The sequence below is a fragment of the Macrobrachium rosenbergii genome, chromosome 15, assembly GCF_040412425.1.
Source record: "Macrobrachium rosenbergii isolate ZJJX-2024 chromosome 15, ASM4041242v1, whole genome shotgun sequence".
Lineage (NCBI taxonomy): Eukaryota > Metazoa > Arthropoda > Malacostraca > Decapoda > Palaemonidae > Macrobrachium > Macrobrachium rosenbergii.
Genome location: NC_089755.1, coordinates 53,263,002 through 53,282,108, shown reverse-complemented (window position 1 = coordinate 53,282,108; position 19,107 = coordinate 53,263,002). Strand labels below are relative to the sequence as shown.

General features: G+C 39.1%; 1 protein-coding gene across 50 annotated transcripts in view; it reads right to left on the bottom strand.

Annotated features, from left to right (window-relative positions):
• The window catches only part of Lpin (phosphatidate phosphatase LPIN), a 134,587-nt gene that overhangs the window by 35,695 nt on the left and 79,785 nt on the right, over nt 1-19,107 (bottom strand). For 20 of the 50 annotated variants that reach the window (XM_067117849.1, XM_067117850.1, XM_067117859.1 and 17 more), the window contains exons 1-3: nt 10,850-10,949; nt 8,550-8,678; nt 6,474-6,580 (exon numbers count right to left, since the gene is read on the bottom strand). In XM_067117849.1, coding sequence (XP_066973950.1) covers nt 6,474-6,580; nt 8,550-8,622 — 180 coding nt within the window. In that variant the 5' untranslated portion in view covers nt 8,623-8,678; nt 10,850-10,949. Of the gene's footprint in view, nt 1-6,473; nt 6,581-8,549; nt 8,679-10,445; nt 10,950-19,107 lie in introns of those variants that run through there. The other 30 variants (XM_067117875.1, XM_067117887.1, XM_067117889.1 and 27 more) reach the window with 12 other exon arrangements.

Below are 19,107 nucleotides of genomic sequence, written 5' to 3'. Positions count from 1 at the left end.
AACAATTCTAAAGACCACAGACGTTAATTTTTGTCTGTGACTTGGAGATGGTCAAACGTCCAGGGCCACAGACAAGAGTAAAATCAAGGTCTCTACGAGTATTTTCTTAAACTCTGCTACTACAAAATACGCGTAAAGACCTTGATTTTATTCTTGTCTGTGGCCCTGGACGTTTGGCCATCTCCAAGTCACAGACAAAAATTAACGTGTGGTTTTTAGAATTGTTATTTACAAGTATGTCGAATAATGGTTTCAGTGTGCCACTTCGAAGCACCTCATGGTTAATTACCAGTAGCCTGTATTCTTTGCAAGCGCTCCCCATTAGTAAGAACTAAAATGACTCATCCTCTATTCATATAGTGCCACTCACTTTTAGCCCGTAGAGGGTCGGTGTTTCATGGAAAATTACGAATGGTTTATTTCTATAAACGTCCTAGAGCCTTCTCTTTGGCTTCCACCCTAGCACAAACCCATGGGAGGAAAGTACCATCAACTCACTCTTTGCGTGATACACGAGCGACCAGCCAAGAAAATCTACGTAACGAGTGCGATATACTACGCAATTGCCAATTCAACAGCATGTATGAAAGACTTCTCAATTTATTTACAAATAAGTATTTAAATCTTGTCCGTAACGAACCTTACCTAAAGGTGTTTGGATGTCGTAAGACCTATTGAATAAATATATGTTAATGAATTTATGTTTAACATTCAAATAGGATTGATAGAGCCGGGGGGTGGGGGTGGGAGGATCTCTCTCTCTCAGGAGGAGGAGGTGGTACCTCAACACCACGTGAGTAGATAAAATTCTTGGCATGCGAGTACTAGGAAGGGAAGAGGGAACAGGACCAGGGATCAGGGCCACCTTAGGTACAGCATTTGTTATACCCTTCGTAAAACAACGTGACGATGTCCCGGCCCACACATTTCGATCTTCTGTCTGCAATATACATTCAGGTCCACTTTTTTCTTTGTTTTTTAAGAGAGCAAGCCAACTTTCTTTAAAGTGAGACACCTTTTATAGACACTACGAACAAACTTGACACTAAGCTTTCTAGAACAATGTGACATTTGCCCCAACAGAAATAACAAACTGGTGTCTAGACTTGCCACTTAACCTCTGAAGATGTTTTTATTTGGCATCACAAATTTATATCTTTCGGGTCAATTTACATCTTTCTTCGAGTCACAGTGGCATTATACCAAGACTTGGGTCAAAGTGGCAATATATCCTGACTTAACCACCACACCCTATGTTCGGGGTGGTCAGTAAAATTTTAGCCCTCGGGCTGGGGAGTTAAAGAGTAGGCCTAGCGACACACTGGCCACGCGTCATAAGCATTGGGACCTGTCCCCCCCCCACCACAACTGGTTGTCGGCCTGCCTAAGAAACAGGAGATCAGCGCCTGCTCTATGAGCCTACAGAGTCCCAGGAGGTCTTTAACTTTAACAAAAGACAAGAGTACAACTAGTACCAATTGGCAATGAATTTTACAGAGGGATGAAGCGTCGATTATCAAGTTAGCCTGGACATCAAATGTCACTAGTCTATCTGGTAGGTCACCGTCCTTTTACCCGGACTTTTTTCATTTACTTGTTTGCTTTTGCATTTTACCACTTACTCCGCCGCTTCAAGGATCTACCGGGTTATGTGACAGTAATTGCTTGCAGTATGTATCTCTTTGCTTTGCATTTTAAAAAGGACTAACCCAGAGTAAACACTTGTACCATTTTAATAACCGCGGGAAGTCGCGCTAATTCTAGCTATTAAAACCAACGAAAAACACTTGTATAATAAATTTATTAATATATAACAGCTTCCATAAGTGAAACTGCAGTATCCAACAACTGATAATGTTGGTGCAAAGATAAAAAGGCCATGATTTCTTGACATACATAGTAAATTTTCAGCACTAGAGAGAGAGAGAGAGAGAGAGAGAGAGAGAGAGAGAGAGAGAGAGAATTTCATCCAGTGCTTAAATTTAAGCCTTGGCATAAACTGAGAACAATTTGTTTTGGAAGTCTCAACTTCATCGCCCCACAAATTACTGTTTGGTTAGCAATATCCGCGAGGAAGTAACTTTACCCTAGGGCTGTAACTGATCATGAGAAAAAGAAATGAGATATTTGCAAAAATTCTGCTACGCACAATCTGGACATACATAAAACAAAAAAATTTCAAAATACTACATGAAACCAAAAGTAGTTTAAGACGTAGCAATTGCGTTTTCACACTGTTTAAAGTGAAAGTTTCCGATAAAAAATGAATATAATAATAATAATAATAATAATAATAATAATAATAATAATACTCATCTTCGTCTACTTTCGCCATACGAGGCACGAGCAGCCAACCTAAAAATACTGTACTGCTGATGACGAAAGCACACCAAGACTTGAGCAAGTCACAGCGGAACCTACAACTTTTCTCTCTCTCTCTCAAACATATCAAGTGACGGGGAATGACAGCGACAAGAACTGCTCCAGCTCGCAAAGAAGCGTACTCTGACATATGTACTTTTTTGGCTAAACGGTAAAAGAATGACCAACACTATTGGCATCCATATTGATATTCCTATGAGTCTTGTAAGGTCAAGACTAAGACGGGCGTGCTTCGCAACAGTGCCAAAAATGGGCATATTACAGCAGCGGTCGTAAGAAGAGGTAACTCCCATGGTATTCTCGTTACTTAGTCTAGCTTATTTCATTCAGAGGAACCTGATTTCAAAGCTACAAGCCACTTTAACTACGTTCTATGTAAAGGTACATGAACAGAAATATACTGGCCTTGCTACTTGGCCTAATCCCTGCAATGCTTTTGAGAGATGAGCAAGTACTCGAACAACCAAAGCCAATAATAATAATAATAATAATAATGCTCAAATCAGACTTCCCATACAAGCAACCACCTCAATGGGTGAGAAACCCCAGACATGGCTTCCCAACAATGAACCAGCCGTGATGGAACAAAACTTGTATCCACGGTCACAAAACTTGTATCCACGGGCAATCTGGTAAATCCTGAATTCGCGTGTCACGTGACTATTGCTGTCACTATCAACCTTAAGCCTACAGAGTATCGACGACTTTCGTCACCTCTCTTTATAGGCCTATTCCTATTCCTTCCTTGTCCGCACAGCCTGCAAATAAGCCTAGACAAGTTCGTTGGAGTTTTGACCGTAAACGTACTTGAAAAGCCTATACCAAGCCCGTATGCCTAATAAGACAATGAATCGTTCCATACGCATTGCATATCAACCACCCAAACATAAAATACTTTTTTTTTACTTCTTATCGAAAGGATTAAACTTACATTATTTGCAATTACATTACTTACAATATGGTTAGAGTATACATGCGCATTTCTTTACATAAGTATAAACTGTCAATTTACACATTTTGCTTTAGTTACTGGCTACTCAAAAAACAGTCATTAATATACCCTTTTGTATAAATTTTATTTATTCTATAAGAAACTTGAGCAATATGGAACCCCCATCAACCAAAATTCACAACCCTCGGTCTAAAAAGCCATCTGGTCAACACGTGCTCCCCCAACAAGAATCATCTGCTATCCTACACTGAGTCACTCCAACAGGACCCGAACTCATCCAACTCGTATGAGCGACTCTCAACGTCACAGAACGAGCTCCTTGTGACTCCCAATCGGCAGTCATTTACACGATAAAACCCGTGTGGCCTGGACGTTGATAACATGATATAGACTAATACAATCGTGCATCATATACAATCGAGATAATTCATCGTCTGACAATGAGTATAATTGCAACGGTAAAAGAACGATAATGAAATGATCTCTGACGAATGAGACTGGAGGTAAAGTTTGGAATTCTAGTACTTAAGAGCTAGCATGACAGATTGGAGGGGAAAGCGAGAGCCCCCAATCCGCCTAGCAACTACCGTGTCTCGAGAGTAGAAACTTGAAACGGTAAATGAACACAAAAACAGGTTGGAATCACGATGATGTCACGATTCAAGTCCGGGACGGCGGAGATAATATAAAAACAGATGAGAACAATATTTAACTGCACGGGATCCATGGGTGGAGCAACCACTGGATCTATCTATCAATACATAAGTATACCTTAGTTTTACCAGACCACTGAGCTGATTAACAGCTCTCCTAGGGCTGGCTCGAAGGATTAGACTTATTTTACGTGGCTAAGAACCAACTGGTTACTTAGCAACGGGACATACAGCTTATTGTGGAATCCGAACCACATTATAGCGAGAAATGAATTTCTATCACCAAAAATAGACACACATATAAATGCATTTATAATAGCGACCTCTTTATTAGCTACTTACACATGGGCAATGTTAAACCACACACGTACTTCAAAAGAAAAACAGTGGAACCAACTCTTAATACACTGGGACCAATTCCCATAACCGTCACAATAAGTAATTTCAAGTCAACGAAACCCCTTCCAAACGTACACATATTAATACATTTCCAATATCCACGTCCTTCAAAAGATAAGCACGAAAAAGCGAGGAATATTAATAAAAGCAACACTAAAATAAATGAAGAAGAACCAATCAAGTTAAATACAGACAAAATGGGTCAAACCAGAGAACGAAATCCTCCTATTTCAACACGTGATCCCCGGTACGAAAAAACAACCACAAGGTTCTCTCCGCTCCCAGGAACAATACCCATTCAGGTAGCCCTCTTCCTCCGCAGTCCCACGCCCTGTTCCCCAAACAACACATTAGAACCTGTAATAGGAAGTAACCCGATGCCTGAATGGGCTCCTTCCCAAACTGAACACCTGTGGGGTTCACATCACAGGAGAAGGCAGAAACCGAAAACGTTCTTGAGATCCAAGACCTGAAAACTCAACAGTAACTATCAGCAGGGAATCAAGTACTACACCAGGTGGTTAGTCGACTTTGGTGGGTTGAAAGCATCTTGGAAAAGCGCACGGTGCTTGCAACCCATATACAGAATTCCCACCGTGTCCCTCCTTTTCTAAAGTAATGCGGTATTACGGACCACATTCCAAATCGTGAAGTGAAATTTCATAAAAATTCGTATCGTAAGAAAACGATCTGGAAGTTAAAACAGTTTGGTATGTGAATCAAGACTCCTTTGAGGTATCATTTATTCCTCACTCACAAAGAAATGAAACCCAACGAACAGTATATATCTGCAATCGTTCGTCCTGTACTGTGTAATATAGTAAGAACATGCATATTCGATATCGAACCCTAATATTCTGTTACTGGCGTACACTATTCTTACTTTCTCCAGTGATAAACACTTTCACCTTCTCAAAGAAATTTTAAAGAAATTACAAATACTTAAATATCCAAAGATCTGCATAGCCACCAGACAAGACAGGAAATTTACGATATTACAAACGTCTCGTACAACTGAAATTTTTAAAAAGGTTCCTTAATAGGTATTGCAACAACTCAAATCATGACAAACTTGAAACCTTGACATTTTCTTGAAACCTTCCGTTATATTACAAATCTCAAAACTCTCGAGCGACAGCTGAAAGAATAAAAAAAAAAAAAAACCTTCCAAGCCCCAAACAAGAATTGCTTTCTAAGAAATACAAGATGGAGAGGGCACTTTGAACCTTGAAACACTGGGCGATACGAGTCATAAGACTTAGGCCAACGCGAGTAAAACCCCTGAAGCTATTCTTAAAAATTCATAAAAATCTATTTGCTCAGACAAAACACCATCAAATTACTAATGGGGAATGACTAATCTTACAGGCTTGGGGGCAGTAAATCTTTGCCCCAAATTAAAAAGAAAATAAAAAAAAAATCCCTGCAAAACTATGCGTAATTTGCAAGGCGAGCAAACTACTGATTTTTTAAAATCGAGTGTAAACGCTTCTGAATACAGTACAGTAATTGCTTTCCGACAGCGACTGGCCACAGGGCCCTCCACAGAGCACGTTTAGCCTGACATTGGGGCATGACTTAAAAAGACAACGTCGACTTTGGACTGAGTGAAGTACGACCTTAACAATGGAGATGATATATAACACTGCGGACTCGAGTAATTTTCCACGAGTTCTGGGTTTCTGAGTACGAGTAGAGTTCCTTGAAACAAAGTAATCGAGACCAGAAAGAAGCCTTATAACAATGGACCACAAAAACATACAAAAATTTTCCTCAAATTTACTTTGTGTCGTGAAGACCTCACCACAAGAAGCGGCGTCCTAACCTCATCTACCACGAATCCAGATCAGCTTAAATGGCCCACTCTCAAATCACGCCAATGAAAACTACCTAAGCATCAGAACTGGCATTTTTCAAGATGTTATTCAGGTATTATCCAAGTACAGTAACTGTTCAAGTATTCACCAGCCTGAAGTGGTCAAAACCTAGATGGATGACTGCTGTCACAGCCAACCTGTGATCAAATCAGCCGAAAAAGAAATTATTCCTAATATTTTATATGGTATACTAATTACTGGTTTACTTACCACCTTCTCCCTGCTGCGCAGGACGCCCATCTTCCCGAAACGGACGTGGAAGGGAGAACTGAGGAAGGTGCCATCTTCCTGTCTTACAACTACAACGTCTATGGCACCTATGTACAAAAGAATACAGAGACCAGAATTAATATAATGGGTAATGATAACGAATGAATGCATACTATGATAAAAAATATTTTTAACAGATAATACAACTGCAGATAATAAAGGAGATAAAACACACAAGAGTTAATAGTCACAAATGCAAAAATGGATAGATAGGTGTGGAGGCGATGAACTGCACAAAAATCTGGTCTTTTTGTTATTCAGATTACAATAGTTAAAATGGAATACTATTCTTATATTAAATAATGGCAAAACTACTTAATCTTTAAATTCAAGGGATCGTCTTCGGAGTTATACAGTACTATCGTTGTATCTTAATGACAAAAAAATCCTGATGAAATGCACTGATAAAAAAAATATCTAATCGATCACCTCAAAGAAGTTTACTTATCTTGAATGATGTAATTAATTTCTTATCTTATTATTGCACAGTATACAGTATTCTATACTTTGACGGACTTACAAGATGAAGTTTATCCAATTATCTGATTTTAAACTCTCCGATATTCTGCGTATCAAAACACCACACAGAAAAAAGCGCGGCAATCTACTGAACCTCTCTCTCTCTCTCTCTCTCTCTCTCTCTCTCTGACAAACACCTGTACGCACTCTCATAATGAATATGCAAATATATACTCTACGCGCAAAATGTCTTCTTTCCAAACATTCCTAAGTGTACTCCACTGACTGCATAATAACACATGTGTACAGACATCAAATTCTGAAAAAAATATTCATATATGGAGAACTACTCTTAATCCTAAGCTTCGGACAGGTAAACGATGGTAACTAAAGCCGGACCAGTAACACTGGCAAAATAATGTAGGTTTATTTTTCTCATTACTGACCCTTCACACGGGTTATATACCCTATACAGTATAGCCTATGTGTTACAGGCAGATAACGAAACCAGGCATTTCATGAACTGCCTGAAATTTCAGGCAGATAGCGAAATGCACTTATGGACATTTGATCCCAGGGGCTAGTACTAAACACGGCGTAATACATTTGACCCCCCAGGAGGCTAGTACTAAACGCGGCGAAACAGTGTGTCACTGTTTCGCCGCGTTTAGGACTAGCCCCCGAGGCGATCAAATGTCCCTTAGTCCATTTCGCTATCTGCCTAAAATTTCAGGCAGTTCGAGAAATGGCTGTTTTCGCTATCTGCCTGTAACGTATTTACAGTGCATGAAACTTTCTTTTCGATCCTCTACCATCGCCCTGCACGCACACAACCGCCCCCCACTCGGATAAAACTGAAAACAAAGAGACAACAATAATCGCTGGTCAATATTCCACAGACAGGGCGATTCCAATACATGAGCGCCTAGGCGTGAGTCCTGAATGAAAAGCCCAAGCCATTGTGACCTTGAGAGAGAGAGAGAGAGAGAGAGAGAGAGAGAGAGAGAGAGAGAGAGAGAGAGAGAGAGAGAGAGAGAGACACTTTACAAGAGTTATGGAGTAGTAAACGAACCACCTATATGGATTCATTTTAAGGTTTTCCATTACTTATACGTCTGAGCACTTCCAAATGCATCAAACATATGCAGACAAGTCAATACGTGCAGTATATAATAATAATAATAATAATAATAATAATAATAATAATAATAATAATAATAATGCACTTTATTCAGTCTTTAGCGTAGGTGATTCACTGATGCAAAACAAAATGTTTTTGATCTGGAAGGGCCGGGGGAGTAGTCGTCAGAGGCCCCAAACAATAAACCACACAATGAAGCCCTAGAAATTCAGTCGTACTGGGTACCATAACCGATTTAACATTTAAGCACTGCAAATCCACTTCCCCCTCTTGTGTACATTAAACTCTCTGTAACTAGTATCAAATGCACTCGCAACCTCATGCACACAATGACCTCTCGCTCTCTCGTTCATAGACACAAGCACGAGTAACTTTTAAGAAGAATTACGAACAAAGAAAACCAGAAGTGTTCTCACCTGTTAAAGTGGCTGCGTTGATCTCATTGTAGAAATCCTTGAAGTTTGAGATGAACTTGCCTATATAGTTCATGCTCCTCTAAGCCTACGGTATAACAAGCGAGGGGATCTACGCTCCCCGATAACTACCTGTAAGTGTTCATAAAGAAATCAGACAATGAAAATTATAAACACCAAAGTATGGTTTTGTCTTCAAATGCTATTGGTTAAAGTACGTCGCAGGCATACGCAACAAAATGTGACAAAGGGTGCCAATTGTGTTGGGGGCAGGAAACTAACAATGTTGCTGCCAAATTAGTTTTTAATTTCTCATAGCAAATATATAACAGGATTCAATAAACAATTATGAAGTTTGTTTATATAAATAATATATATAAACATACACACACACCATAAATGACAGCAATACAAAATACAAAATCTACCACAGACTTGTAATCAATCAATGTGAAGAGCAACGTAACATAAACTCTTTTAAATAACTAAGCGAGATATAACGAGTAATAGCAACTTATATAAGTTCTCTTTATTACTATCAACAGCCTGCATGTAATACAACCATGTCGACTAAACTAAACACTAATCTGGAATATCCTTATTTCCAGTGAGGTTTCTTCGCCAATGACTTAGTAGCCACACACAGGATCTTATTTCAATTGGTATCACAACCCCTCCCCCCCCTCCCTCTCTCTCTCTCTCTTTCTCCCAAAACTCTAAACTCGCAATACTTGTCGACGAGTATAATCCTACCAAAATTTGTAAGATTAAAAGCTACAGGTAACATTTTTAACGCTTTGTTAACCTGAGAACAAAATTACAAACACGTGCGATCTCTACACACCTGAAAATATGGTTAAAGTACCATTTTAAAAGGAATTCTGCCCTGCAATTACCAAACACGCAAACAAGCCCTTTCTTGTTACGTAATGTGGCAAGATCACATGAAGGGTAATTGTTGACCTTACTTAAAAATGGGGCATGGCCAAATTTAAGGTCACACAGGTGTTTGACACATGGTCACCATATCAATACCTTGGATTCACCTGTTTTCTTTTTGAAAAACGAAAGTTAAGTATACGAAAAACAGGTGTCCAGATAATGTAATATCAATTTGGATAATGGCATACAGCAGGCAGTTGGGTGTTCAGTTACAGAACTGGAATTGACTGTACTAGTTTGCACTTTTGAAGAAACCCGTAACAACAGGAAGCTGTACATGTTACAAAACAATCACATTACATGCAGCCACTCCGGCAAAAGGTCACTGATTATCACCATATATCTTTATGTGGACAAACTAACAGCTATAATACGGCTATACGTTGAAAAACTCTATGTCCAAATAAGGAATAATCAAAATAGCGAGAGACAGGGGGATTAAAGTGGGTGCCATTTTCAATATTCCCCGTAACCCATGTAATAATAATAATAATAAACAGGCGTTGACAATGCATGAGTCAATGGGGTGCAACCCGCCTCAACACTTGTCATTCTCACTCTGCAGTGAAATTTGACGTTCACTTTTACAAGCTCACGAAGCTTGCCTCTTCTGCTAGTCATTGCCAGTTTGGGGGCTGTTGCACGGTCATGTGCTGCAACCTTTCGATGACTACAGAAAAAAAGGAGGTAGTAAGCTAAATACATAGTTTCGTGGCCAAGACCGCTCTACAGGGCACGTCCTGTCAGAAACTGTATGCTCCGACTTCTAGGACTAGGAATCTCGCGTGCAATTTCTACGTCTTTGCATTTCTTGATTAAAGGCCAGACGCACCTAACTCAGCATCTTCATTGTCAAAATCACCAATATTAGTAAACTTTCTTCAAGACCACACCTTAGTTTCGCCGGGAGAAAGAGAGAGAGAGGAGATCCCGGGGATAGGGTAAAACAGGACGTACCAATCGATATGATCCACCCCCCTGCCGCAGCAGGCGATTCCTGCATAGGCTACACGTTGTCGGCTTTAAACCGACCCTGCTTCACCCCTGATTCTGGTTTACAGACACCCACACCGACACAGAACAACGACAGTGCTGCACAAGACAAAATGAGTGTGATACCATCTACAGGAAAACTGGAGTGTACTTTTTTTTGTCGCCTCACTCCCGTTCATAGGCTATGTAGGGTCCCTTGGCAACGGTCAACATGCATCAGCTGTGCGATAGTAGGGGCCCTTCAAGACAAAGGGCAACGTTTCTAATTGTACACCATTAACACTATTCAAATATCCTTCAGAGCATGGCACTTCACAATGAAAACACCTCCACTTAACAGCACGAAAAGTTTACGATGGCACACTCACTGCGTTATTAAAGAGAAAAAGCTGGATTACTTTACACGACGAGTGCTAAAGCGTGAGTACTCTTCCTACTGACTCACTCGACGCACTGCGCTTACTCGTGCTTCTTGAGTGGCCCTCGCCTCGCTGGCCCAAAGTTGCCAGATATTGATTTGTATCTTCGTCCATGCAGAGAGGAATTTCTAGCCATGATTACTTTACCACGAATATATCAACTAAAAATTCAGTTGTCCTTAGTATTTTCAACGGGTTTAATTGCCTACATGAAAAATATTTCAAATACCAACGCTTGTCTACGACTACGGGACTATCTGGCATCACCATATCTTGAAATAGATTTAGTCTAGAAGAAATTTCTTTATCTATTTTGAATGAATCACTTAACCTTTGTAATGACAGGTCAGCTAAAAGGAGGCGAAATCATTAATTGTTATACGACAGACTTTGTTATACTTCCCTCTTGCGTTAAATAACGAGGTGAATATGAAAATCCTTCTTCCCGCTTGGCGATCGATTGACAGAACTGTCGCTGGAATATACTCGAAAGGAATGAATGTCCGCTAGCGAATGCCGTATCTTATAAGCATTAAGCAATGGTTCTTACAAATCAGTACAAAACGTTCGTCTAAAACGAACAAATACACAGACACTTTGGTGAAAGACCAACAAGGACAACGCCCACCGCTGCAACAAAAGCAGCTTACACCGAGTCTACATGAGCCGGCACTGAAGTTGATTTTTTTAAATTGCATTTCTTTCTTTTGATTAAATAAAGTCATTGCACTGGATAACACAGGTGGGAGTCTAATACTGATGCTGTCGCCTCTCTACAAGGAGAAATAATTCTTCCATGCTTTCATACATCTTTATATTATCATTATAATTATTTGCAAATTTGGATAACACAGGTGGGAGTCTAAACAGACTATCTGCAAGCAAATTAATCACATCTTTATACTATAATTGATTATTTGTTTCAAGTAACAGACAGTCCCTAGAACAAAGACTTGCTATCTGACATCAGTAACGTGAACGGGCGACGGAAGCGGGGTCGTGATATATGACGTCACTTTGGGAAGTCAAGCTAAGGTACGCCAAAAATGACAAAACACTATAGGAAGAAGGCCTTTCCTTAAATATAACAAAGAAGAAGAAAATTCACGCGTAACAATATAATTAGTGCGTTCCTTGATTAACAGAAGCAGTTGCAGCGATTATACAGTATGCAGTTTTTTCGGTCCAATGATACAGGTATCCACACATTCTATACGCGCTGTGAAGTGTCGTAAATGTCAAAGACCGGAGGAGAATGAAATGGACGTTTTCATATACGAAAAAATTGTCATTTGAGAGAGAGAGAGAGAGAGAGAGAGAGAGAGAGAGAGAGAGAGAGAGAGAGAGAGAGAGAGAGAGTAACAAAAATAGTTTTTATGTGGCCCTGATTAAGGACCGTTCTTAAATACCACTGTTCCTAATTCTGGCTCTCTCTCATAACTTTAATACAGCTTTACCTTTGCAAATTTAACTTTGGTTTGTGTGATACAGAGAGAGAGAGAGAGAGAGAGAGAGAGAGAGAGAGAGAGAGAGAGAGAGAGAGAGAGAGACTGCCTCTTTTTCGGATATTCCCGCATCTCTCGCAGCCAGAATAAGCGTTCTGTGAGTTCACGCACTCACTTCTTTAAACTTGCGTCTCATTCCATTACAGAAAATTATATAAAGAAAAATGTGGTTAAAATCAAGCTTGAAAGTGGCTTTATTCACTGAGCATAAGACGATTGAAGTTTTAGTAAACCATCAGTATCATAGCAAAGTTGAGATTATTGTTCCGGTAAGTAAATGACACAGTTATTACTGTATTCTGTAATGAAACTTGTAGATTCCTTGAGCTAGGTCGCAGCTACAGACCGCACCGAAATCGCGCTCCGTCGTACGATAATCATACCATTTCCACTGACTCACCTGAGATGGGTTGCCATATGTCGCCAGTCGGTTCGGCGTCCTCAATTCCAGCGACTATGATTTTTTATAACCAAGACTATTTTTTCACTACAGTTCGCAAAACAGGTGGTCTTAAGTATTCCTAAATTAGGGTGGCGATGTGTCAAAAGAGTATGATCTGGGCTCTATGAAGAAAAGAAAAGACAATTACTATGGCTGTCTGGCCGCAAGCGTGCTGAGAATCGTCTGCTATTTCCAAGTAAAAAAGAAAATCATCAGGATTTTCCTGTCCCGAATAGGAATGAGGGAATGTCAGATGAGTTGTAGACAGTCAAGCGTGGACTATGGACCTCTTTGATGAAGATGGAGTACTTGTGTAACATAATCCCCAGCTGAACCTCCTTGAGCTGAACACATGAAGAATCTCCCAGGCTAATCATTCCCGCCTACGGGTGTACCTCACGTGACGAAGTGACCTGCGGTTCCTACCTTAGTTACAGACCAACCAACGTTCGGCCTATTTCATGGAAGTTCCACACATTCCGCGCGTGACGGCTTTCTCATTTGACATGTATTGATTTGAAAGTACTGCGTTACGGGGATACAGCCGCTGAAGTACTGATATTAATCTGAGGGAACAAAAAGTAAGTGAGGGTTTGTAGGCCGATGTCAGGTTTCGTTGACCTTGGAATCTAACACAAAGGCCCCTATTTTAGTCATCAGCATATCCAACCCTTATGTTTAATAAGTTCACATTCTTGGAACCATTTTAATTCAAGATAAGATATAACGATTGCTTAACTCATATAAGAAGCCAATTTATCTGAACTTTGTTGTTCTAAGTGATGAAATGTTTTAATTGCTCCCTTAAACGGAGATTTCTTTTATCGCTTTTCATGAAATGAAAGGAAATTGAGTGGCAACCAATATAAAAAAAGAAGCGAAAACAAGCACTAATCATTTTTACTAACGATAGTAATGTTCGGAAAATGACAGAAAAACACGAAGTACATAAAGTGGATGAAAGGACTGAAAGAGAGAGAGAGAGAGAGAGAGAGTTGAACAGTCGTAGATACTTGCATTGGTATATATAGAAGCAATAGTTGCCAAACACATAAACAGTAGAACTGATATACTGGGTTACCAAAGGCAGAGAGAGAGAGAGAGAGAGAGAGAGAGAGAGAGAGAGAGAGAGAGAGAGAGACTCAAGTCCGTACAGATGTTTCAAATATTTCTTTAGTCAATCAAGTCTTTCCAGGGAATGTCAATCTATTAACTACTGCGTCAACTGATGGGTTCGCACGTGTGTCGAATCTTAAATTTAGTACGTAGTTCTCGGAGATATCTTTTATATGAATAGTGCTAATTTACACCTGCTCTCTCTCTCTCTCTCTCTCTCTATATATATATATATATATATATAGATATATATATATATATATATATATATATATATACATACATATATAAATCATCCCCTCTCCACCTCCCCCGTACACACAGCGTCGATGACCGTCGTTTTTGTGACGGTAGTACACGATATCGGATAAATAAATTCTCCTAACAGAAAATTAGTAATATATCTCATTGGTATTTTTTTTTTTTTACTTATGTAAGAGTTCCGCTTCCTTCGTTTTGCTCTACCCTTCTGGTGCCTAGGCCTTCTAAGTATAATAATAATAATAATAATAATAATAATAATAATAATAATAATAATAATAATAATAATTATCATTATTATTATTATTATTATTATTATTATTATTATACTCACAAAATCTATTTGAAATCGATACGCTGTTTTTTTTTTCAATTTAAGCACATTCTGACAACTGTATGTTCTCATTTTTTAAAATCATTGTTTATAATAATAGTAATCATCATCATCATCACCATCCTTATTTATTATTATTTTATTATTATTATTATACTTGAAAAATCTATTCAATACACCGTTTCCTTTCATTTAACAACATTTTGAGAAATGTATACTCTCATTTTTTAGAATCGTTGTTATTACCTGTGTTTATACTAATAATAATAATAATAATAATAATAATAATAATAATATTGTGTAAGGTTGAATAAATAAACTTATACTGGACTGTCTTGAGAATACTATCAGTGACAAAATTGCATGCAGAGAACTGCACGGTCGGCGCTAGAATACCAAGTGGTTTTCATTCAGTATTCCTACCAGCAAACGAACTTTCAAAACACTCCAGTGGACTAAAATTAGACAAGCATTGCGATATAGAGAATACGAATCACGGTTTCTGTGAAGAATTGGCGTAAAAGAGATAGCAAATGGACTTTAATTATTATTATTATTATGGGACAACCTTCGACAGTAAGTTGTAATCTAGGCATACACAGGAAATTCTAAAGCGACCTGAATTCCGTTTGGAAAATATCGTTGGCACAGTTTCCCTTAGAACCACTCTTACGAAAAAGATCAAATAGTTTCCATTATCACTCATCCGTAAAATACACTATGCCGGCAAGAAATTCAACAACTAACCAGGCAAAGCGAAGCCTCAAAAATGGTTGGCTTAGCACAAACATTTCCCCCTTTGTTCGGCGAAGGAATGAATGAAACTTGCATCGTCTGCCCGCCTGACGTCATCGCCTCATGAGATTCTCAGCCAAAGACCGAATCGCGCAAAAATGGTTCGAGATATTGTCATAGACCGACAACGGGTTGCCAGAGGGTTGCCAACTTCCCAGAATAACAACATCCTTCTAGGTATGCGAGGGTTTAAGTTCGAGCGTAACCCTGTTGGCAGTTGTGTGTAAAAGGTTTAAAATGAAGGCTTACAGAGGTGGGTGAAGTGAGATGGAAAGAACGATCTTTGTGTAAGCTGGTTAGGTCTAGGACGTTCCGGGAGTGTTGGCCAACCCTTTCTACGCCAGAAGGGACAAGCGTCCCTGAAATCGAAGGGAATTAACCTAACAATGGTACAGTTAATTTTTTGATATGCAATGACATGATCAGCGACAAGGTCTGACCACTTCGGTCCATGGACTTATAACGCCTTAGTGCTGCTTTAGCATACTCTTTTTTTGCGTCTGAAAAAAAAGACACAAAAAGCACGTCATGTTGTTGATCTTACGAAGTACGAGTATTACAAGATATCAGGGAACATTATTACCATTTTTATCTTCGAATTTCCTTTTTTATGTGCCATGACCAGGTTTTTATCTTTAACCTCGACATAAGTATCGCCTGAAAAACAACGCTATCTGTCTCCTCGAAACAAGAGATAAGGCGACAGGGCTATCTCGGCGAGTAACGTTTTTGTGATAGACAACTTAGCGACAGGACGTTATTTTCTAACGGAAACATTTTTTCAGGGTTAATCTTGCAGTGTCATTTTCCCAAGTGTGAAGAAAGAACACGTGTCTAACTAAAATCAACCAGATTATGTGGATATTTCGTCAAAAGGCGATGCATTTTCGTGCGCCAAGTAGCCAACATAATCGAGATTTTGAAGGCGCGGTTGTTCGCGCATGCGTGATATAACCTCTAAACTATAAATGACTTCAATTTCATTTCACTATCGAAAAGATGAATAGGCTACTTGGTGGAAGGCTTGACGACGATGTAGTACTGTAACATTCCAGGAAAAGTGTTCGTGTATAGATGCATGGCTCTAGAACACGCTAGTCTCACCGGCTGACAAGACGTAGACAAAGACATTTGAATCGATAAGAACAATTCGAACAAGAAATGTTTTCAAGCCGAATGAGGCGGGTACAAGCGCTGACCTACATGAGGCATTTCAGATGTGGGTCGTTCCAGCATCTGTGGAGGTCTTCCTTTCAGGAAAGAAATAAAAAATAAACTAGATGTTCTAAACTTAAACCCTGGAGCAACATGAGATTGCAGTGCAGTTCCCATGGGGAATCGGGGTTAACATCGCCCGTCTGTGGAATTCTACAATAGTATCACCTCTCTCTTGTTACGTGATACGCACGGAATAACTTCTTATCGTTATTATTTAAATGAGCAACGTTTATATGTAAAAATTTATATAAATATAATGTTCACGGCCACATTATACTTTCACTGTTCATTCTATGCTCATCAACAGCACACCAAAACCCTCTATTCAATATCCCACTACTTTGCAAGTACACCTTTTGTGTTTTTTCTTAATTTTTTTCAATCCACACAATTATTATTATGCGCTTTGACATAAAACAGCCAATTTCCCGTATCATTATTAAAACATGTTTTGCATTAAAAATATATACTGTATATATATATATATATAATATATATTCGCTTTCAGTCAATTACTTTATACACAATACCTCATGACATCCTCCACATTGCATTACTATCAGTTCTATCATAAGCGTATCATGAGCACTCATGTTGACCTTCCAAGAACCGATTAAACAAGAGGGGTGACAATTATCATTTTGCTCTCGACGAATCAATTTTGAAAGATAAAACCATCACAGGGTCATTGCCTGCAATTTCCTTCAAAGACCAAAAAATAACAACCGTGTTCACTTTTTTTTTTTTTCTTTTCGGTTATAGTAGTCTGTGGGTACTGGAGAGAGAGAGAGAGAGAGAGAGAGACTTGCCTATTTTCACAGACAGCAATCAGTAGGTACTGGAGAGAGAAAGAGTCTTGTCCATTTTCACAGATAGCAATCTGTAGGTACTGGAGAGAGAGAGAGAGAGAGAGAGAGAGAGAGAGAGAGAGAGAGAGAGAGAGAGAGAGAGAGAGTATTTCGTACGAAAAGGGGCAACCAAATGCAGAGGAATCACTACGGAAATACTAGAGGGGAATTTATAAAGAAAAATCGAGTTATAGTTCAACCTGGTAGTGAAAACTGTTTGGTCTCGAGGTATACAATACAAATACCTATAATACTGAGACAAGCATTAGGTGTTCTGAAATATGTCTGGTACTTCAAGTAATAGGTTGTATTTTTCAAAGTACCAAATTTCAGGACACCTTAAAATGCTTATCTCAGTTGCTCTTCAAATCTAGTAAAGGAATCTCACTAAAAAAAAAAAATCCGTCTATAGCTTACTTTCAAGGTATAATAATAATAATAATAATAATAATAATAATAATAATAATAATAATAATAATAATAATAATAATAAAATCCCAGTGGATCTTGTTTGTCCACGCCAGGTGGGGGCGGGGTAGGTAGGGGATCGAGAGGGTAGGGGAGACATGACACATCCACCCTCCTCCTGCAAACCTGTTTGTCCGCCCCGGGTGGGAGCGGGGTAGGTAGGGGTTCGGGAGGGTAGGGGAGACATGACAGGCAGCGCCGGGTTCCAGCGCAGCGTAACGCGCTCCATCAAGCTCGTAATAATAATAATTGCATTGTCAGCTAAGTACCACTTGCACTTCTGTAAATTTCAGCGTTGTTAGAAAAACTTTAAGTCTGACATCTGAATCCTGAAGTCCACACCAGGCTTCTTATTCCCCTTAACACCTTGCTACTCTTACAGATTGCCCTGGGATAGGGCCCCGCGCTGGCATAAGGCCGGGTCAATATCAGCCGACCACTAACCCACAACCAGGATGTTGATTACTGGCCTACGGTTCATGGAAGGTTTGTTTTATGGCCTTATTATCAAGTGTTACTTGGTAACGGAAGGCTGGCGTTATAAATAACAGACCTTTCACTGTCATTAGCTCCATTCCTTTTAGCACTCTCTCTCTCTCTCTCTCTCTCTATATATCTATATCTCTATATATATATATATATATATATATATATATATATAAATATATATGTTATATAATATATATTACACACATATAAATACATATGTTATATAACATATATTTACGTGTATATATATAATATATAAAATCACCATTTATCTTTAAATTCTGACAACAGCCAACAAATAGCTGATCCGCTTTCTTCCTTCACTTCCGCACAGTAGTAAAATAAGAATCCTTTTCTGGAATCCCCCTCAATCTTTCTTCTGTCCATAACACGTGAAGAACAAGAGAACAAAAAGAACACGTAAGTAATAATGACGGTAATGTTGATGGGTACAGGTAATTTTCACACTCTAAGACGCTCAAAGATTGTATCTCTCTCAGCCTGAAGTCCAAGAGCCTCTCTCTCTCTCTCTCTCTCTCTCTCTCTCTCTCTCTCTCTCTCTCTCTCTCTCACACACGCCAGTTGTGTACATAAACAAAAAAAAGAAGAAGAGGTATCTGTGCTATGGAAAACCACAGGGGCATGAAGTACAACTGAGCGATTCACATGTAGGACAAGGCCATCTAGGGAGTAGACGGGGAAGCTGCGTAACTAGAAGATGGATTAAGTGA